This window comes from Cyanistes caeruleus, chromosome 4 (genome assembly GCF_971803275.1).
Source record: "Cyanistes caeruleus chromosome 4, bCyaCae1.hap1.1, whole genome shotgun sequence".
Classification (NCBI taxonomy): domain Eukaryota; kingdom Metazoa; phylum Chordata; class Aves; order Passeriformes; family Paridae; genus Cyanistes; species Cyanistes caeruleus.
In genome coordinates this window covers 34,114,549-34,136,044 of record NC_141704.1, presented here as the reverse complement: position 1 = coordinate 34,136,044, position 21,496 = coordinate 34,114,549, and the positions used below count along the sequence as shown (strand labels likewise).

General features: G+C 44.5%; 2 protein-coding genes across 16 annotated transcripts; both read left to right on the top strand.

Annotated features, from left to right (window-relative positions):
- Positions 1–189: 189 nt before the first annotated feature.
- On the top strand, positions 190–15,796 carry POLDIP3 (DNA polymerase delta interacting protein 3). 12 transcript variants are annotated; one of them, XM_086887534.1, is made up of 9 exons: positions 199–385; positions 3,671–4,067; positions 7,189–7,287; positions 8,864–8,959; positions 10,765–10,947; positions 11,798–11,875; positions 12,449–12,578; positions 13,440–13,506; positions 13,843–15,796. In XM_086887534.1, the coding sequence occupies exons 1-9, from the start codon at positions 327–329 to the stop codon at positions 14,015–14,017; spliced, it is 1,284 nt and encodes a 427-aa protein (XP_086743660.1). In that variant the 5' UTR covers positions 199–326; the 3' UTR covers positions 14,018–15,796. The 12 variants fall into 12 exon arrangements, with proteins under 12 accessions (XP_086743662.1, XP_086743665.1, XP_086743666.1 ...); XM_086887535.1 differs by having other exon boundaries at positions 252–385; positions 3,671–4,058; XM_023934259.2 differs by lacking the exon at positions 199–385 and adding an exon at positions 589–1,119 and having other exon boundaries at positions 3,671–4,058.
- A 1,431-nt stretch (positions 15,797–17,227) lies between these two features.
- RRP7A (ribosomal RNA processing 7 homolog A) lies at positions 17,228–20,758 on the top strand. Of its 4 annotated transcripts, none has more exons than XM_086887546.1 (7): positions 17,228–17,436; positions 17,648–17,790; positions 17,965–18,090; positions 18,370–18,493; positions 19,110–19,207; positions 19,612–19,810; positions 20,279–20,758. In XM_086887546.1, exons 1-7 carry the CDS (start codon positions 17,385–17,387, stop codon positions 20,362–20,364), a joined length of 828 nt encoding a protein of 275 aa, XP_086743672.1. In that variant the 5' UTR covers positions 17,228–17,384; the 3' UTR covers positions 20,365–20,758. The 4 variants fall into 4 exon arrangements, with proteins under 4 accessions (XP_086743672.1, XP_086743670.1, XP_086743671.1 ...); XM_086887544.1 differs by having other exon boundaries at positions 17,368–17,436; positions 17,648–17,859; XM_086887545.1 differs by having other exon boundaries at positions 17,369–17,484.
- The last annotated feature ends 738 nt before the right edge of the window (positions 20,759–21,496 follow it).

Here is a 21,496-nt window from a genome sequence, read left to right as displayed (position 1 = left end):
CACTGACTCCATAGGTCAGGGCGAGCAGCGCCTCACGCCGCCTGACGCCGCTTCCAGCTGGCCTGCAGTGTCCCCACCACTGCCCACTGGCCCTGTCGCCTTCCGCGCCGCGGAACCGCTGCCGCGGGCCGAACCGGGCCGCGACGTGCCGCGCAGTATGCAAATGAGAGGTCCGGGGGCCGCGGGGAATTGTGGGGCGTCCCGTCGCAGCGGGCGGAGCCGGAGGCGGGGCCCGCCGTTCCTCTGGGGCGGGGCGAGGAGCGGAAGTCGTACGGTGTCACCTCCGGGGCTCGCTCGCTGCGTCTCATCGTCGGGACCGCGACAAGATGGCGGACCTGTCTCTGGACGAGCTCATACGGAAGCGCGGTGTGACGGTGAAGGGAAGGTGAGCGGTTGGGACGGCGAAGCAGCGCCTCGAGCCCGGCGGGCCCCGGCCGTTCTTCGTGTGTCCCCTCGGGTGGCTCCGCTCCGCGGGCTGCGGGCCGCGGCTGCCTTGGCGCGGCCCGGCCCTGCTCCCGCCCTCGCGTTCCCATTGGCTGAGCCGCGGGGCTGCGGGGCCGCGCTGCGATGCGATTGGCGGCGGCGGCCGTCACTCAGGGCCGGGGCGGGGGTCGGGCCCCCATCTCGGCCCCAGTGCCTGGCGGTGCCCCGGTGGGGCAGGAACGCTCGCCGGCCCATCCCATCTCGGTCTTTTCGGGATTCCCGGCGCCGTCTCTTGTCTCACTGAATCCTCCGAGTTGCCCTGTCCCCGCTGCCTCGTGCTTGTCCCCGCCGATTAACCCAGCCCTGCTCCCTGTAATGGGGTCGGCGGCCCTGAAGCCCGTCGGTAGCCGGGCTGCAGCTGATCTCCCGGCAGTGCCCCGGGGGGCCCGGTGCCGCCGCGCTCCCGGGAGCGGCTCGGTGCATTGTGGGAGAGCCGCGGGAGCGCTGGTGCTGCTCGAGGAGCCGTAACCGACCGGGGCCGCCGGGCACCCGCGCGGGTGAGGCTGTCGGGGCTTCGGCTGCAGCGCTGCCCGGGCTTCGCAAGGTGTCGACCCTCTGGCGTAGTTAGTGGTGCTCTGACAGATTGTTTGAAGTAGTTGAGAAGAAACGGAGCATGTTGCAGATAAGAGCTGTGAGGTCAGATTATTTCTTTGCATGGCAGATGTTTCCAGTGTAGGCTGGGCCATTTACTGCCACAGTTGGCAGTTCTTACCTGGATTCTCCTTCGGTAGCTTTTCGTTTTCCCTTTTGCCATAGTCTCTTAATGTTTCTGAATATCTATCTTGTGAATATCATCTGTGTTAGCTCAGTGTGCTCTTGCTTTGTTGGGGATTTGATGTTGTTGTTGTTGCTGGTTTTTTATTAATTTATTGGTTTTTGTTTTTAACTCTGAATGTGTATACACTTACACGTCTAGAGTAATATTCTGAAAGTTACCTGCTAATACATACTACCAAACATTCAAACATATTTAAATCCTAGTCTAGACAAGGCCTTGGTTTTTGCTTTCATTCATGTTATCCTGCATATTTGGAAGAGTCTTAGGCTGCTTACTATGCCCTAAGTACCTCCTTTATCCCTTTTCAAATCTTTCCTTAACTCTCATTTCTTTCAGAAATTCTTTTTGCTCTTTTTTTTTGCTGAGTAAAATGAACTGAATCCTTCTGTAGCACTGTAAGAATTGTTGTGCCCTGCACTCCTCTTGTATGTCGTGTTTACTTCAGTTCATAAATTCCTGAGGTAGCAAACTTGGCTTTGTGAAGGCTGGATAAACTGAATAAACTTAAATCGTTATATTCATGTAGTTCAGTAGTCTAGATGAAATAACAGGAAAATTTTCACCTATGTACTAATGTACTAAAATGTACTGCATAACACATTCAAGCCAGAGCTTGGAATCCTGGAAAGTGAATTAGATGTTTGAGCTTTTATTTCAGGTGCTGTGGCACAAATACCTAAGCAGTTAATGCTCTTGTAGGGTAAGCAATTGTCTGTGAAAGAGAGTTGCTTATTAGAATAAAGACAACTCTTCAGAAATGGTGTAGTCTTCAGTACAGTTTCTTAACCTATTACATTGGGATTTGTCATCAAAAGCCTTAACTAATCATAGTTTAAATGCTGGTACGTACATTGCTGGTTTTACTTTGACCTCTCTCATGAGCCTCTCATCCAGCCCTTTGCAGTGCTTCAGCTAAATGCTTTCAACATGGCTAAATAAATGCTTTTTAAAATTGCAGGGAAGGTCTTGCTCTGTGTCTGTTGCTTTATAGGTACTGTTAATCTTCTGTATTCTGGGTATATTTTCATAGATGGTCTTAATAATCCTCCTGTTTCTTCTAGCTGGCTTGCTTTTGCTGTATGAGAGAGCAGCCATAGGACTCTTAGGTAATAAAATGGGACTCAAGTCCCAGCTTTCCTGACATCTGGACACAAGAGTGAAAGAGACAGAAACAGAGGCTAAGTCTTTCCTCTCTTGCTTGGGGTTTTTTTTTAAAGATCTTTCCACTGAAAATACATGACTGTAAATAATGTGAAGGTTGTGGAGTTAGATCAGGAGATATTAATGTAAAGGTGTATGAAGACATCCTCATTTGATACTGTGATACTAATCTTTTGAGTATTACAACAAATTCTAGTTATCTACTCTTAGACTTTATAAAACTGGGCAACACATTTCTGAAAGCAGATGAACACTGTAGCCCTCTATTCTGACTTTTAAAAAGTCAACAGCAAGAATATTTTTTCTCGCTCTTTCTACTTTTCTTTTTCTTTTTTTTTTTTCTTTTTAATGCAAAGAAACCCAATGGGAAAAAAAAAAACTTTAAAAATACTTATCAAAGGAACTCCATTAAAAAATAGATAAACTGGTGATGTTCTCAGGGCAGTTTTTGAAAGTGTATCAGACCTGTAATAAGAAGGTCGTTCTAGCTTTCACCCTATATTATGCTGCTTTTTAGGAATACTTGTCTACAAGTACAAATACTGTAGTTTTAGAGGGCTGTTGTCTTTCCGTGCTCAGTATTGTGATAATGATGTGCTTAGAAAATAAAGGCCGTCAAGTGCAGTGGTTCTTTTAGTAGATTAAAGAAGAGGCACTCATGTTAAAAAGTAATTTGACCAATGACTGTTCTTGAATCTAATCAACCTGGAAACTGGTGGCTTTGAACTTGTATTGTTACTGGTGCTTGTACATCCTAAAATTCAAGTTGCTGTGCTCCCACAAATCTGAACTTGCTGCCCAAAATTCTTGAAATCATGTGTAGTTCCATGTTTCTTTCGTGTGAGGATGTATTACTGTATTACAGAAGATGCTTTAGCAGACCTGTTCAGTTGTAAAGCTAGAAAGTCTGTTCCTGTTCCTCTTCGTCTTCAAAGGTTTCCCCAAAGTATCTGAGTTGTTAAATTTTGTTTAAATGTACTTAGCACAGCTGAAATCAGACCCTTTAGTTTGTAAATGTGAGCTTAAGGATGGAGTTTGTAAAGTTCCTTAGCTGTTTATACAGAAAGTAAAATCCAGCATAAAACAGCTTAGGAGCTCTACTGTTGTATTTAGACATCCAACCAGAGTGGATTTTTGCACAGTAATAATGAACTTTTGTTTGCAGGAACACAAATACTTTTATTGACACTGTATCACATCTTATAATGCCTGAAACTTTTTTTCTTTTTCTTTTTTTTTTTCCCCCAGACTTAACACAAGGCCGGTGTTTGGGGGTGTAAGATCTCGCATTGGGATCCAGCAAAATCTTCTGAATAGATCATCACCAGCTGTGAGCTTCCAGCGGACATTTGATGCCCGACAGAAGATAGGACTCACTGATGCCCGGCACAAACTGGGGGTTAAAGATGCTCGAGAAAAACTGGTTCAAAAGGACGCTCGGTTCAAAATCAAAGGGAAGGTGCAGGATGCTCGAGAGATGTTGAATTCCCGTAAGCAGCAAAGTGTTGCTGCTGAAAAGGTGACCAAAGTGGTGGATGCCAGAGAGAAGATCAGCTTAAAAAGGAGCACTCCAGCTGTTATCAGCCCAGCTATGGGGACAGTAAATCCAGCCATGAAAATCACCAAAACTATCCAAGTAGGTGAAGTGAGTCACCTCTGAGCTTCTCAGTTACTCAACAGCAGTTCAGTAGACATGATAAGACAGTTCATAATATGTTCATATGGTTACAATAGAAGCAACAATGATACAGTTAATTCCAGCCTGTGGGGTAGGATTCTGATTCTTTTGTGTGTCCTTGCAGCTCTTTGGGACTTTCTGTAGAATCACACCTTGCATTTAAATTTTCATTTCAATTTTGGGCTCAAAAAGACTAAGGCAGAGCTCCCATCAGCATTAAAGGAGACGTCTTGAATGGTTAAGTAGTCTCTTTCCTACCTGAATGCAAACAAAATGATGCAGATTTTTTTTTGCCGTACTGCCCCTCTTTGCAAGTCTGATGCAGTGGATTGTCCTGTATAGATAACTGGTTTATCCTAGTGGTGGGATAACAGTTTAGAATATGCAGCTGTGTTTGTATCTAAGAAAATTTAAAATTCAATGAGCCATTCTACAGTTTTCTCTTTTTATACTTGTCTGGTTTTCAGGAAAGCCCTGACTTCCAGGGAGTTGCCTGATCACATGAAGCATTCCTGCTGAGGCTCAAGATTTATTTCAATTGTGTTATAATCACCCTGACCTGCTGATTTCCTGGGCCAGTTTTCTGCTTTCACTTTGCAGCACAGCAACTTGATTCTTAGCTTCTCTGAGAAATAACTCCTGTTGAACTGTGTCTGTTAAGTACAAAGGGTAGAATCAGAAGAGAAGATTGTTGTTTGAGTGGTTTTGCTCCTTATGTCTACAACCACGTAACTGAGGTTCCTAACCTACCTCTTCCATTTTCATCCTCCCAAAAATGAGCATTGTGCTTACACATACCAGTGTTCTATTGTCATCAGATTGAGAGCCTAGATGAGTCTGCTTTCTGTTCAGCTGTGGGTTTTGCTGAAGAACATCAAACATGTTTCTTCTGCAGATTAGCCTAGGAAGTTTCCCACTACTCTGCAGGTTTACTGCCAGGCTGATGTAAGAAAGAGAAAGGACTCCTGCGGCAGTAAGAGGGGCTAATCACAGAGCAGTAGAGCAGTCTGTTCAGCAGCCATTAATTAGGAGGGTGATTAATACTCTTTGCTGTCCTTCTAAGCCAAATCACCAGCATCAGCCATGAGGAACAGCCCATTTTCTACAAAGTTTCTAGGAATTCAAGTAGTTTCCAGAGACTAGGTGCAGTAGCTGTTTGTTCTAACCTGGTGTTTTGGGGGTTTTTTGTTACTTGGTTTGATCAATAGTATTTTCTGTTTGTTAGACAACAAAGTGCAAGTGTCCTGGTTTAGGGCAAATTTGGGAGAAAACTTCAGAATGGGAATTTTTTAGAAAGTAAATTTAAACAGCTCTTTTTGCAACTGGTTTGGGAAAAGATTTTAGTGGAGAAAAGTGAAAAAACTGTTTGTTTAACAAGCAAAGTATCTACAAGCATAAAAAAAAATGTACAGTATTAAACAATGAAACAGCTTGCTGTTTGAAGAGATGGCAAATTTAGAAAAGTCTTTTTTGTGGGGTGTAGCTTGGCTCACTCCGTCTCTTATCAGTCTTTCTAGTGCTGGAAAGTGCCAAAACCCAGGCTTTGGTGGGCCACAGGTATGAGCTCTGGATTTTCAGTCGAGAGTAGGTTTGAACAGATTTAAGAAAAAAGAAACAAAACACAGTCCAGGGAATTTTTCTGCCTCAGCTAGCTAAAAACTGACTAGAAACAAAGGAAAACTCTGTCTTGCTGTCTGTCTGCTGCAGGCAGCACAGTCCGGAGAAGCACGCAGGGGAGTGGGTGCTGTTTCTGAAAACAAGCTGTGTGCTTCTTCTTTCCTCCCCTTTGCTCTCAAAACTAGTTTTAAAGGTGCAGAACTTAATATGTAGCGTAAACAGAACAGATGATTTGGGATACAAGCATCATAAAGTCCCCCCAGCACATTCCACCCCTTATCCCCATATCGTCAACTTATTACCAAAACTAATACATATTCTAACTCTACAAACACATGCATTATGCATACATATATATGTACATATACACACACAAGGACAGTGACATTTAGCAAACAGTGATATTTATACATGGAAACATATATATTTATATATAGGATATTATGGCAATTCAGACTGTAGACAGAACCTTGCACATGAGCAATTCTCTAAAAATGTTTTAAAATACTTGTACTGAAATTCCAGATTGCCCCTGACCCTCCTATCTTCCCAAATGTGGAAGTAGAATCAAACTAGTATATCTTGATCCAAGGTTCAGCACACAGCTCTAAATGTGCTGTCCTGAAGTCTTGTTTCTTATAGAGAAGGAAATACCTTTGGAACCAAAAAATGACTGTAGGTCTGCTGCTGTTCCTGTAAGATAGGTGTCCTTCTTTCTGAATTGATTAGCAAATTGAAACGTGAGGTGCTATGGTCTAAGCAGCAGTCTAGAGAACATGCAAATCTGAAAATTTTACTACCTGTGTACACTATTTTTGTAAGAATATCTATTCTTTAGTGGACAGCTTCCAGCTTTTTCAGAAAGCAGAAGGACAACCTTATTAAGGGTGTTGTTGCATGATTTCAGTTATCAATTAGTACAGCTGCATTCCCTAGCTACTTCTGTGGTGGCTTCCCTGTTTCATGGTATAATGGACTGCAGAAGAGGCAGCTACACTACCCTGTGCATTATTTTATTCCAGCTCTAGTGCTAAGGGGCAGTATACACTTCTCCTTTTGTTTGATGGAGATACGTACGTTTAGTTACCTGTAGCATGAAGGAAGAGATACTTACCCCATTTCTGACTTAGTCCATTCGTGGTTTTGTATTGGCAGGAATGTAGAGCTAGTCGGTCCTGCCAGGACTGAATTTATCTTCCTTTCCCAATAATCTTGGACTGAACCCTAAGTAATTTGATTCCTTTTCTTCCTGTGGCCTTAGATTTTAATTTAAGTGAAGCTGTCTCATGCTGACCATATCACAGGAAATACAGGTGTTACCTAAGAGCATATTGTGGTAATATATTTCAAAGCAGGAAGGTGAGTTTCATTTAAGTGATCTTAGGGTATTCAACTAAAGCTTTGATTTTCTGAAATGAGGACCTGATGGACTGTAGCACTTAATGCGTTGGTTCTTTATCTCTAACTGTAGCAGAAGGCCATTCCTGGACAGTCTCATCCAGCAGTTCCTGGACACTCTCATCCAGCAGGAATGAGGATTAATGTGGTGAACAATCATACACATAAACAGGTGTGTACCTGCTCTGTACTTTGTTTGTTACCTTTGTCAGGGAAGAAAATCTGTCCATAAACATTGGCAGCTGCAAAGAAGACTCTTAAGTAGATTAGGAGAGTGGATGTGATTGTACATAGTCAAATGTGCTGCAGTGAGGTGGGAGAGGGTGATTTCCTGTGAAATCCCAGCTGTGGGCCACTGCTGGAATCCTGATAGGGAATGATGTTAATTAGCATTCTGATGTACTTCCAAAGTTCCCTTGGGCCTTAACAAGCAGATTTTGAGAAAGACCCTAGAGTACTGTCTTTCTGGAATCAGTTTTAAAGACCTTTGTCATTGCCCGCATCCATTCAGCCACCTTACTACTTTGGGTGCTTTCAGGGAAAACTGTAGGTTTTTATTAAATTATTTTGTGCATATACGTGTAAAGTAATGCATGAAATACTGGAAAACTGGCCTTCACAATATCATGTCAGGTGACTTTTTTGCCATGATTATTGTAACTTTAGCTATTTGTGTGTGTTACCTTTGTGCTGGCCTGCTACTCTGCTACCCTTACTTATCCCAGATGCTGTTGTTTAAGGAAGTGTCTTCATTATTCTGACCTCATCACTGTAAACGTGGAATCCATTTCATTTTGTCTCAAACTCAACTCCATTGTCCTGATGCCTAGTGTTTTTCCCAGCTCTTTTATTTTCTCCACAATTCTCCTCTGTTCTCTGTCCATTTTTGGTTTGGTTTTTTTTTTTTCCCTTTATAGCATTTCTGTGACTGGAACAACTTCCCTGTTTGTAAACCAGAATCTTGCTGACTATGACAACCCCCTGATTTTGCAAGCTCTTACTGCTAATCCCTCCATTTTTCTTTACCTTTTTACTGAATCAATGGGAAGCTGTTTGCAGTTGTGATTTCTTATGTTCTGGGCACTGCTATATATGTCTAGACGTTTTCTTCACGTTATTTAGAGTCAATGAAAAAACTGCTTGTGTAGTTGAGCAATACATGCTCAGTATTTTAAGGCAAGGCTGTGAGTGTTAAGTTGAACTGGAAAATTAATTATTCATTCAGTAATGCTCTTAGTGCAGTGTTTTCTAGGGCCAGATGGATATGTTCTGTACTAAGGAAAACAGGCTATTCAAAAGGAATGTTCAGTTTAGGTGTACTCAGGAGGAATTTGTTTAATTAAAAATAAAACCAAAAAAAACCCCAAACAAAAACAAATCCACCACACACTCCCAAACTAATTTTAAAAATCACATGCACAGGCTTCAGCTGCAAAGGTAGGAGGGTGCTAGAAGACATTGAGGCTTTATTCCATTAATGTAGCTTCAGCAGTCCTAGTGAGGTCCAGGAGAAGAAGAATCTGTATGTAATTTCAGTATATCTAGGGAAACACTTTTACTGTGGTGTTTTTGGAAAGAATGCTAGTTTTCATAGTGATGTTTTGACATGGACTTGTATATCTAGAACTAAAATCCAGTGTAATCATGTTCATTAGCTGAAGATGGTTGAAGGCAGGAGAAAACTACCTGTTTTTGAAATGTCTCAATGAAATCTACCTGCATGTAAACTATTACCTTCTTCACTTCAGGGTCTGTATGACACAGAAGATGATGATGAAAGCGTCACTCCCCTTCCTAGCAAACAGATGAAAATCACCACCACAAACAGTTTCCTGCACAACTCAGTAAGAGATCATCTGAGCAGTCCCCACCATGCCATGCTCACATTGCATGGACACAGAGGCTGTGTCTTTACAGGGCTTATGTTCTTTTAAAATCTGTAAATTATGCTTTCTCCTCAAATATTTGCTCTTCACCCCACCCTTCCTTTGTGCCAATGTTTCTACTGTTATTTTTGGAACAGAGTTCTTTTAGGGTAACTGGTTTTATGGGCTCTTAGCAGCCAGAATGTGTGCTTTCTGCCCTGCTGGCAGATTGCTGCATCCTGGCTCTTGACTTTCTTCTTGTTGAGGAAGGGCACTGAACCTGTCTTGTTACTGTTTGAGTAAACCAGCAAGGGAAGCTTTCTGCTGCTTCTGGAGACTGGAAATCAAAGCAGGAAATCTCTTGATATGCAAAAATCTTAGTAGGCATCTTGTTGGGGAGGACTGTTGCCCTGGAGTAGATGGAATTTCAGTACAGACAAATGTAAGATCCTGCTTTTGGCACGTGATGACCCTCTGCAGCTTAAACTGAGAACTGACTGGCTAGAAAGCAGCGTTCTGGGAAGGAGCCTGGGGGTCCTCCTGTGTGATCTGCTAAGAATGAGTGAGTCGTGCATCCTTCCAGCAACAAAGGCCAGCTGTACATGTAGTGAAAGCATAGCCAGCAAATCATGGAAGATAATTATTCCACTTTGACATTTTGAGAATGCATCTGGAATTCTTTGCCTATCTCAAGGCTCTGCAATACAAGAAAGACATGGATGGAACCAGTAAACAGGGTGGTCAGGGGGCTGCACCATGTTATGCATGAGGAGTGGCTGAGAAGTCCATAGTGAGATCCATCCACATTCACTGCTTGGAAAGGGCAAAGAGAGTGGACAGGACTGCCTGGAAAAACCAAAGCCCAGATCATTTTCAGGATAGACCATGGAGAAGACAAACTAATAAAAGTGCTGCAGCAAAATAAATTCTCGTTGGTGAGATTATCACAGTATTGATCAGCATCTGGCATAGCGACCCAAAGAGGTTGTGCAGTCATCATTCTTGAATATTCAGTGCTTAGCTGGATAAGACCCTTGCCAACCTAATGTGTCTTTGAAGTTAGCCCTGGCATAGGTTTAGGCTAAGTTATTCTCTGGTTTCAGAAAAGCAAATTCATGTGGTTTTACCATCAAGCAGGCACTGTAGTGCAGTGATTACCCCAGGAATTTATTTCCTCATGTAGGTATTCAGAATAGAGCTTCAGGCTATTTGTGATTCTCAAACAATCTTATGAGGGTTTTTTGAGGGGTTTTTTTGAGGAGTAAATTTGTTCTTTGCAGTGTTCACAGCAGCTTCCAAGCACAAGTTTTAGTCTGGCTTTAAACTCAGGTATTTCAGCCTGTTCAGTTCCATGTCTTTGTGTGCCTAACTTGGTGATTGTGAGGAATTACTGCTTTTTGTTCTGGGGCTTCTCAATCTTACTGTTAATGAGCAATCTTTGTGAACACTTTGTAAAGTACTTGAAAATCTTCAGATGAAAGGAGCTTTTCAAATTCAGATTACATTGTTAAAGTTTATTTAAGAAAAGTATGAAACCAAAAAGTGCCTATGAGAGAAGTGCTCTTTCTGGATAAACATACCTTTTTATGTTTATGCCCAGAAACTTTTCGCTTTTTTTTTTTCTCAGAGACTTTTGAAAGTCTCCAACACTGTAGTGGTTTTGACACTGGGAAGGGCATGCAGTTCTTAGTGCATACTAGTAATACTCTGGTGGTGGTGCTTGAAGAAATGTGATGGCTTTTGTAGGCTGCAGCTCTGAGATACTTCCTTTTTTCTTCCTGTAGACTGGTCTGAGCAGCAATAAATTCTCTCTGTCCAAGACTGTTCCCCTGACTAAAGTGGTCCAGAACGATACATACACAGCTCCACCTGCACCTCCCCCTCCTATGCGGACAAAGGCCTTGACAAACATGTCCCGGACCTTAGTGACAAAGGAAGAGCCTCCGAAAGAGCCAGCACCTGTTGAGGTGAGCTCAGGAAGGGGAAAATGCAGTTTATAGAAGTCTCTGAAACATCTGAAACTTGCTGTTCATTGGACATTTGAGCAGCCTATTTCAGCCTGCCTTGCACCATTTTTTCTGGGACATCATCAAGGTTATTCTGGTTACTGCAGTCCACATTCCAAGAATTTGAAACTAGTCTAAACATCCTTTCCCTGCACATGGTCCTGGAGGAATCTATATTATGGGGAGATGGCAGTTGTTTGGATGCTTCTTGGTGCCCTTCATGTCCCCAGGAGTAGTGTTTTAACACTATTTGATATGTTGTATGTTGACTGCAGCTAGCAAGGAGAAAAAAGTGTTCTTCCAAATGTACACATTCTCATGTACACATGAGGCCTCGCAGGCAAATTGTAGACAGCCTGCCTGGAATTGCTTTGCCAAACTGCCTGATGTTGGGTACAAGTAGCCCACTATGTGTTCCTAGGTGTGTTGAGTTTAGCATGCTCCTGAGAGGCTGGAGCTGTATTTTGGGGTTTTCTCGCTGGTGTAGAGTACAACAGAGACAGGCTGTTAAAAGTGTGGGCATGACCAGAGTACTGGGTATGCAGATTAAGTTAGTGTTATTCTTGGGAATAAGAGTGGAAAAGTTCCTTCAGAGAGAAACTAGCATGGAAAAGGAGCTCTTTTTTGCCATCAGATGAACTGGGCTTTAGTAAACATTGATACTTCCCATTACTAGCTGTAGCTCTCTCCTTTGTGTGTTTGTACAGAAATTTCCAGACATACCCTTAGTGACTTTTTATTGCTTTCTCTGCTGTGCTATATTGTGTGCTGTATTTCTGACCTTTTCCATGTGATGTATTTGTGTTGGCAGCTGGCATTCAGTCCTTTGGAAGGCACAAAGATGACCGTAAACAATCTGCATCCTCGAGTTACAGAAGAAGATATTGTTGTGAGTATTGCTTGCTGCCAGACTGTGCATGAGTGACACTTCTTTCCTTATTCTTCCTCTTTTGATAAATCACTTGATCTCTGGTGAATGCAGTGAAGAGGGGTGTGATGTGGGTCTACTGACTGTGCAAAAACTTCCAGGGTTCCTGATTGATTTGGGTTTGTTTACACTTTTTTTTTCAAAAAAAACCCACATACTTAAGAACATGGGACAAAATCCCACAGAGTATATTGAGATACCTGACACCACTTAGAAGAAGAGTTCATGCCAAGTGATTCTTCTACCCAAACTTATGCCCCCGTCCAGATTATCTAGGGGCTTCCATTCTCACTGGGCTGAGCATGAATCTGGTCTTCCCGTGTGAAAAACATTATTGGGTACTGGCCCTAAACTTCCCTGCTTTGTGTAGTCTCTGCTAATGGTGCCAAGTACTTATACCATAACAAACGCAGTAAGAAAAGTGTCCAGATCCTATCAGGTATTTAATAAGCAGGATGGGTGGTGTGATGAAGTGAGTAAACCCTTCTCATGCAGTGCCTTTGGTGTGACCATGGACTGACTCTCTGCCCTCAGGAGTTATTCTGTGTGTGTGGCGCTCTGAAGCGAGCCAGGCTGGTGCACCCTGGAGTGGCTGAGGTAGTATTTGTGAAGAAAGAAGATGCTATCACGGCATATAAGAAATACAACAACAGGTGCTTAGATGGTAAGTTTGATGCCAGAGTTGCATGTAGGATAAATAAATCAAGAATGACTTGATCACCTGACTGGAAGGTTTAAAAGCATCTTAGATGCTAATATGCTGGCAAGAGAGAAATACCAGAAAATCATTTCAAGAGCTAGATGAGATACTAATTGCTGTGTAACTAGCTGAATATATGCACAGATTATTTAAATGCAATAAAAAGCCCACCCGCATTTTCCTAGAAAATGAAGGTTCAGAGCTGGAGGCAAGGTCCTGATCAGTCTGAGTCTGGTCTAACTTTCAAATGAAATTTCTTGTGTTTCTAATTTGGTATTAAGAGCTGGGTAGTCCTTAGGAAGGCTTTACCTGCTTACAGAGCTGCTTGCAAAGTACAAGTAAAACTAGTATTTGCAATAGTTCCAGGGTGTACTCAGAGACCTTTTGAGCTGGATTTGCAAAACAATATCAGATTCTCCATAAACTTTCAGTAATGCAATTTTAATTTTTTTGACCATGTTAAACTGAAATTATTGTTGAACTGTTAATTTTTAGCTGGAAATAGGTGGTTTTTTCTTTCTTTAGATAAGTGACATGTTATGGAAGTCAGATGAGGAGCAGACAGCTAAGACTGGGAGATCTTGTGTCTCTGCTAAGAGCTTTATACTTCAGTGTAACTTGTTAATTAGTATGATTCTTCATTCAGTACTGAGTGTTTCAGTGGCTCTTCTCTTGCTCTGATTCTGCAACAAGAGATTTATCAGCTGTTCTTTCTCACGTTTCCCCAGCTTGTAGAACACTGTTGCTTGCACTGTTGTGTGATGTTTCAAGGATCTTGCCTTATGCCAATTCTGATAGAACGTTTTGTATTTTGGTTTTATTTAGGTCAACCAATGAAATGCAATCTTCATATGAATGGGAATGTCATCACCTCAGACCAGCCTATATTGCTGTAAGTGTCCTTCAGTGGGGAAAAGGTCCAAACGCTTTTGCAGGTTCTATTTTGAGAATTGTCCCATGAATTTTCTTTCTCTCCCCTTCTGTGGTACAATATGATGAGTGGAGTGCAACGTAGCTTGTCTACCTAGTGTTCTCAGCCCTGAGGCGCAAAAATAGTCTGAAATGAGGACGTTTTCTTGTGAGAAAAGCATATTTAGAACCTTTATCTCTGATATTGTTAAGGGGGAAATACTGGTAACAATAAATGCAGACACAGTGTTAAAAGTTATTTATCATAAGGAGAGGTTAAATACTGCCTTTTGTAGTAATTTTTTTTTTAATTCTCCAGCCGACTGAGTGATACCCCTTCAGTGAAGAAGGAAGGGGAACCACGCCGGTCAAGTGCAAGCGCCTCCTCAAATCCCCCAGCTGAAGTGGACCCTGAAACTATCTTGAAGGCACTCTTTAAATCCTCAGGGGTCTCTGCCTCTGTGCAGCCCACAGAATTCAAAATTAAACTCTGAGAGGGGGGAGCAAGCAGTGGACTGGAAAACTCATAGAAGTTGGGGGATGAGGAAAGTGCAGGAGTGCAGATGTTATTTGCATTTGCCTATCCTGAAATTTTTTGTTTTCTATGATCGCTACCTTACTGTACAATAGTGTTTTCTCTTGTGTGTGTACTTTCTGTTTTCATAGTTGGAGTTTTCTTCCATGATTTTTTTTCCCAAGAAAATAACCTCCCCCTTCTGCCAGTAATGTATTACCAAGCATATACCATGTAACTCCATCCTTTACTCCAAAGCCCCCGGTGGCCATTAAAAGTGCACATAGACTTCGAGGGAAGGAGTGGTGATCTCCTTCTCTTTTCTTCTGACTGACCTTTAACTAAAAGGTGCATCCCCTTGATTGTCCACGGGCAAGAGCACCACGTTGTTTCTGAAGTTGCTGCGCTGGGTGCACAGGCAGGTTGGGCTCCATCCAGAAAGGACTTGTATGCATTTGGTGACATAACTCTTCCTTCTGGCTGTTGGACACTTTCCTGCTCAGCAGCTGGGACACTGAGACAAAGCAGGAAAAGCTGAGCTGCCAGCAGTGTGTGCCAACAGAGGCATCAGGCAGAAAGGACATATGCACAAGTGCACCAGACATTGTGCTATGGGCAGGGGTGTTTCAACTCTGGTAGTGCTGGAGGGTTTTTCTGGCACTTTTATAAGGAATATATTTACTCTGGAGGGTCAGGCTCAGTTGCTCTCCTCTTTCTGGACTGAAAAATTGAGGACCAGTCATGCTCAGAGGTAGAAGAAATCCAGGTGTTTGACTCCCATTAGACTAAATTGCCTCCTGCTGCTGATGCATGGACATGAGTTTCTTTCTTGCCTTCTAACTCAGCCAGTCTCCTATAAAATGAATGGAAGGACCTGGGACCCTTTTCAGATCCTAATATACACAAAGTTTTGTGTCTGAGAACTCGTTTCTTTGAGAGATGCTATTTGGGCATTGTTTGGCTGCTGTGCAGTTATGCTGCTGGCATGCCTGGATTTGGAGGATGATTCCTGCAGCGTGTGGCTTCAGGGAGAGGTTTAGGAGCAGAGGGCAGTTAGCGCTGTGTAAGGAGCACGGGAGAAGAGCGTCAAGTCCGGTGCAGGGCGGCGAGGACGTGGCGTGGGCCAGCGAGTGTGTGTGACAGGCCACTAGGTGGCACTTCCAGTACTTCTCATTGTTTGTCCTGCATTGGCGCCTTGGATGTTGAAAGTCCCAGTGGGTCCACTCGTTTGTGTTTGTTCAAATCGTATTGGAAGAGACAAAAGCTGAGAGCGACTTCCAGAATCTGGTTGGGGTTTGAACTTGATCCTACTAGGTGGGAGACTAACCTAATCCGTTTTGTTCAGCTCGGCTGAGTAGCTTCTGTAAGTTCAGACTCCGTTTCTTGGACAACCCCATGTTTCTTTTGCTTTCTTGTTCTGTAAGAACTCTTTCTTCTATCTGGCTTGTGCAGACCATTCCTCTATCTCACTGTATCCCTTTTAGCCATGGAAATAATAAGGACTTGGCAGGACTTGTTTTTCTGGAGTACTCTTTGGTTTGAAGGCCAGTGACACCATGATTGGTAGGGTGCTTCATGTGAACAGCAGATGTTTGTAGGGGAGGGGACCTAAGACAGCTATTGTTCTCCTTTTTTAGATTGCCCACCAAATACCTGTGTTTTAATAAAAAAAAAGGGGGGAGGGGAGGAGGAGGAAACATATTAGGGGCTGGAGAAGATAATGTATTACCTGTTTCTGAATAAACGTTTGTTATACAGAGTGGATTCTAAGCCTTTTTAGATGATGTGAAGCAACTAAAATTAAGTGGTAATATTCCAATATTGAGTCAATCGTGCTTTCTAGGTGAACATAGAAATTTCAAAACTGATGATGTGATGAAGAGCAAGAGGAGCTTATGGGTGAGAGAACTGTTACTCCTCCACCTTTTAATCTGGATCATAGAAATTAGCAGCTGACTCTTGCTATTAAATTGAAGCCATTTGTGTCCATGTAATTCAAATTCTCTTTTTACAGGAAAAAAAAAAAAGCGGCCTTTGTTACTGACAACCTAGTAATTTAAAAACTAATTTTATAGCAAAAACGGCTCTGAAATCAGGGTACCTGTTCTAAGTGAAGTGGGATACTTTCATTACCAGCTAGACAGAAAGCTGTGTAAATGTGAAGACATGTATTGTGAGTGCATCTCTTGCCTCTTCTGAAAGAATGGGGAGACTCAAGGATCTTGTAAATTAATAGATTCATGTCCTTTGGAAAAGCCAAATAGCAAGATGCATTTTAACTTACTGTTAAATTCTGCATTATGTTTAGGTTATCTCATAGTTTTGATGGCATTGATGTACTTCCTTGGAAAAACTACTTTCTGCTCTGTTCCATAGCTCTGTTATCTATGGCAGCATATTCTTACTTTTTACAAATTGGTGAATGAAGTGGTTGTCCAAACACCACTCCATGGCTTGTCTTAGAGCAGTGTCTTGGTGTACACTGGTATTCTGGTCTTGGTCAGCTCTTTAATGCACCATTGCATGGCTTCTTAATCAAAAGTAACTGTTTATTGCCAGTCCTTTTCAGGTAGTTCACCTTGGCTCTCCAGTTTCTCAAGGACATCCTGCAATTGTCATGCTAATCATGATTTCGAATCTACCACCTTCTGTCTACATTTATCCTCATGCAACATGGTTATATTTTTGTGTTTGGGTTTTGTTTTTTTTTTTTCCTTCTGGTCTGATAGAAATTATGAACTTCCATATGAAATACTAATTGTCTGCACTCTGAATTAATGTGCATTAATTTAGACATTAAATTGCCTGGCCGGGACAGGTGGTAGGTAATTTGTAACGGTGTTTCTTTTGTTTGTTTTGGGTTTCTTTTATTTCAAAAATGTGAGGACTTCTGAAATGCTGCCACAATGTGCAAGTTTGGTATATTTTCATGGCTTTTGCATGTACCTTCCAATAATGTTCATTAACTTGATATTTGGTTGGATCAACTCCCCATATCATGTCATATTTTGTCACCTCCTACATTAATCTCGCTTCAGTTTTTTTGAAATGGTCCTGTCTTCCATTACAAATTCCTCTGTAAAGGTTTTTTTGGTTGTTTTTTTTTTTTTTTTTTAATTAACAACAGTCTTTAAAAGCAATTGCCTTTGAATGTTTCTACATCTCTTCAAGATTTACTTGCCTCTCTCAGATTAAGGACAGTGCCTGAGTTTTACACTGTTTTTACAAAAATATAAACTCAACCCCGGGGCTGCGGTGAGTCCCCCTGCTGCCGCCATTATCAGGGCCGCGCGGCGCCCGGGGAACTACAGTTCCCGGCAGCCCCCGCGCCGCCGCGCGCAGAGAAGATGGCGGCCGCCACGGGGCGTGCGGCGGGCGCGGTGCCGGCGGGATACACGGGTGAGGGGCAGCGCGGGGTACCGGGAGCGGCGCCGGCGGGATACACGGGTGAGGGGCAGCGCGGGGTACCGGGAGCGGCGCCGGCGGGATACACGGGTGAGGGGCAGCGCGGGGTACCGGGAGCGGCGCCGGCGGGATACACGGGTGAGGGGCAGCGCGGGGAACGGGGCCGGAGCGGCAGCGGCGTCTCAGAGCGGTGCGTCCCTCGCAGCTCTGGCGGTGAAGTTCGCGGAGCGGCAGCGCTCGCCGCACTGCCTGTTGGTGAAGGAGCACCAGGTGCGGGAAGGGGCCGACACTGCGCACCCGCCTCGCCGCACGCTCTTCGTCCTCAACGTGCCCCCGTACTGCGGCCCGGTGAGTGGGGGCGGCTGGGGACCGAGGACAGGGCCTTGCGGGCCCGGGAGCCGGCGTGCCTCGGAGCTGGTACGGGCGGAGGGCCGGGCTAGGGCCCGGGGGGCTGCCCGGAGGGCTCTGCAGGCTGTTTGAGGGAGGCACCGCTCCTGCTTTACTGTGTGTTTTCGTGTTAAGGACGCTCTGTCTAGGCTGTTCTCTCGCTGCGGGCATGTGCAGTCTGTGGACATGTGTGACAAGCCAGGTCCAGGAGAGAAAAAAGATAAACTGACGTCCAAATTCTTCGATCACAAAACTCCGAAGGTAAAGCTTGGACAGGGGAGTAGAATACTGATGCTTTAGTGGGAAAAGATGGCAAATACTGAATGGTTCTCTTCAGAACATGAGGCATGGGAAACCGTATGGGACGTTGGGTGACATGATTACTTACTTAAATTGACATTGTCTTTTTTTTTGCTATCCTACTGGCACTTGTGGTTTGACTTTTATTTTATTTTTTTAAGTTATTTGTACTGCAGTTGCTTGTTCCATCACCAGTGTCTCTAACATATCTGACTCACCTGGGTGTTTCTTTACTTCTAGGGATTTCAAGTAGCATACGTGGTGTTCAGGAAAGCAGCAGCTGTCCAGGCAGCCAAGGCTCTATCAAAGGAAGGTCCCTTGCTAATATCAACAAAGAGCCACCCTGTGAAAACCGGCATTAGCAGTATGTCAGCTCTAGCTATCTTTCCATGGGCTAATGCCAGGGAAGAACTATACTCGTTGTTGGCTGAATTCTACTGTGCATGTCCCATTTTGTCCTACGCTGGGGAATGTTCAGTGTTTTGTGTGCTTTTATTATTTACATGGTAGCAATTTTATTGAACCAGGTATTGAAGTCTGGACTGGTGACCCTATGGGAGAGTGGGGACACTTGGAAGGGTCTTTTTTCCTGACATCTTTTCAGTATTTCATAGATTCAGAGATACTGTCTGCATCTTGTCCTCAAAATGGAGACCAGACTCATGCAGCAGGCACTGGATGTCTGTCAAGTTGACAGCACTTGACATATAGCCCCTTGACAGAAGCACAGCCCTGAATGTTGTACCCCTGGGCTTATAAGGCTAGCCCACTTCTGCCTGGGCAAGTTGCAAACTCTTCCCATCGCGTATTGGTTGTGCTTGCAGCCAAGTTGGTTTGAGCTGTGGTGGAGGGAAGCTGAATATAAATGGGAACAACGTATCCTTCTCCCGCTCTAGAGTTCACTCTAGAGCTGCCCAAAAGCACCACACTAGCCTGCTTCTAACAGCAGCTGCTGCTGACTTGTGCCCTCTCTCTCCCAGAGTGGATCGCCAGCTATGAGGCCTCCATCGTGAATCCGAAGGAGCTGAAGGCTGAGGTGGATGCCTACATGCAAGACTATGATAAAAAGATGGCAGAGGTGAGGCCAGGCTAGGGAGGGAACCATGCTAAGCAGTTTTCTTGGGGCAGAGGGAAAGAAGAGAAATTTCTCAGTGCTCTGGCCATATTGGGAAGGGCTGAGGATCCCTCTCTTTGGCAGAGGTTTTTTACTCACAGTTTCTGGTGGTTTGGTCTGCAACACCTGACCCTTCCCCTAGGGCTTACAATGGATATCCCCAAATAAATTGGTTTGTGGCTGACATGCAATGTGACTGAGAGTTATGGATGACTGAGAATGCCTGTAGTTCTGATCCCATGGCTTCCTTTAGATCTCGCTTGGAAGCAGGAGCTGTAACTTTGCCTGTGTTTAAAGGAGGGCTGTGGGGGAGTTGTGCATTGGGCTGTACATCTGCACTGGGCTGCCTCACCCTCCTGACATTACAGGAAGAAGCCAAAGCAGCCAAGGAGGAGGGTGTTCCAGATGAGGAGGGCTGGGTGAAGGTGACCCGGAAGGGCCGGAAGCCTGGCCTGCCCCGGACAGAGGCTGCCAACCTGCGCGTGCTGGAGAAGGAGAAACAGAAAAGGGCCCGCAAAGAGCTGCTCAATTTCTATGCCTGGCAGCACCGCGAGACCAAGAGAGAGCGTGAGTGTGCAAGTCTCCTCCTACCCCTGCCTGTGTCTCTTGTGTCACACTGTGGCCCGAAGAGCGTCCTTCTGCCTTCAGGGGAGGCTATGTCCAGCTGCCAGTAAGCAATTGGCTGGCTGGATCTGAACGGCCTCTTGCCACCACCTGTCCTAGCAAGGGCTGATGGAATATTTTATGGGAGGGTGTGTAGGTTGTGATTTTCCAAGAGGTGCTTATTCAGTCTCCACAAAGGCTGTGATTGAAGGGGGAAACTAGCCAATTCCTCCCCAAGAGGGAGCTGCAGCACCGCCAGAGATGAACAGCTGGAGCCCCAGCTTGGCACTCAGCCGAGGTGTAAAAGGACTCCCTCTGGAAAGTGTGTGTTTGTGGCTGTTGGGACTGAGCCCCTCCAGTGTGTGGAAGTGAAGCTCCCAGTAGAGGGAGGTCTGCTGCTCTCGTGTGACCTGTTCTTTCTTTGTGTTTTAGACATTGCCCAGTTAAGGAAGAAATTTGAGGAGGACAAGCAGAGGATCGCACTGATGCGAGCCCAGCGCAAGTTTCGGCCATACTAGGTTGTGCTGAGCTGTTCTTCAGGTGCCTGCGCTGGGTAGGAGAGATCCCTACTGACTCCACTTGCCAAAGGATTTTGGGGAATTGAGGCAGCTTTGGATTGCCTTTGCCTTTACCTTTGGATCTGAAATGGGAGATCCCAGCAAATGCTGCTGGAGGAGAGTTCCCTTTATTTGCACCGGTATCCTCCTGCTCTTCTGTCATTCAGCTCCATGGCACTTCTCAGGGTGCTCAGGTCAAGGGGCTGAGGCACATCCTGTGACAACCTGTATCTCCCTGCCACCCAAAAACACGCCTCCTAAAGCTTGGTGAGAACTGGGATTGACCTAATGCATCTCTGCAGGGGCAGGGAATGGCTGAAGAACTGTAAATAAACTGCTGCTACTGTTTTCAGAACGTGGGAATGCTTCTCTCTCCCCCTGGTCTCCTGTGGGAAACGGCTTCTTGTGTGCTGGGGTGGTGGTAAAAATTATGGCTTGTAACCTAATGCTCCTTTGCACATTTTATTGAAGGAACGAGGAGGAAAGCAACTTTAGGAAAAAACTAACTTTGACCCGTTGTCACAAGGAAAGACCAGTGGTTTGGTACAGAGCTCTACCCCTTACCTTGCTGATTCCCTCCCTGGCCAACTATTGTGGTGCCCAGTCATCCAGCTGTGTGCATAGAGTTTGCAGCTATGTCTAGGCCATGGGAAATTCCTGATACCCAGAACTGTTGCAAGAACAAATGCCACTTTGAGCAGCCTGGTTTGGAAAGAGAAACTAGACTCCCCACGCCCTGTGTTCCACTTAACCTGTCCCCAGCCCACAGAAGGCAGGTAAGGATGGCAGCAGGCATGTTTAGGTGTGGGACAGTGCTTTTGTACTGCTCCTATAGCATTTGTGCACCTTTGGAAGTAAGTGGTAGCTCTGTGGTCAAAGTAACCCACCCAGCCCCAGGCTTTTAAACTTTTATTTTACTACCTATAACTTCATTAGAGATGTGACCATAAATCTAAGGTGGAAGTGGTGGTAAATTCCAGAGAGCTGAGATAAAATGGATTTACCCTCTCCTAAAAAACCAACTGCACATACAGTTTGCACTGCTTGCAGAGGTGACAGGCCTGGCTGCTTCAGTGAGCTGTTTGCATCAATG

What these genes read in the sequence shown, in the direction of transcription:
- POLDIP3 (XM_086887534.1), top strand. Translation starts at nt 327, where the DNA reads ATGGCGGACCTGTCTCTGGACGAGCTCATACGGAAGCGCGGTGTGACG. An exon ending in AAACTATCCAAGTAGGTGAA is followed by an intron (nt 4,068 to 7,188) that starts GTGAGTCACCTC and finishes CTCTAACTGTAG; the next exon opens with CAGAAGGCCATTCCTGGACA. An exon ending in TTACAGAAGAAGATATTGTT is followed by an intron (nt 11,876 to 12,448) that starts GTGAGTATTGCT and finishes CTCTGCCCTCAG; the next exon opens with GAGTTATTCTGTGTGTGTGG.
- RRP7A (XM_086887543.1), top strand. Translation starts at nt 17,385, where the DNA reads ATGGCGGCCGCCACGGGGCGTGCGGCGGGCGCGGTGCCGGCGGGATAC. An exon ending in GCCGGCGTGCCTCGGAGCTG is followed by an intron (nt 17,860 to 17,964) that starts GTACGGGCGGAG and finishes TTTCGTGTTAAG; the next exon opens with GACGCTCTGTCTAGGCTGTT. An exon ending in CCGCGAGACCAAGAGAGAGC is followed by an intron (nt 19,811 to 20,278) that starts GTGAGTGTGCAA and finishes TTTGTGTTTTAG; the next exon opens with ACATTGCCCAGTTAAGGAAG.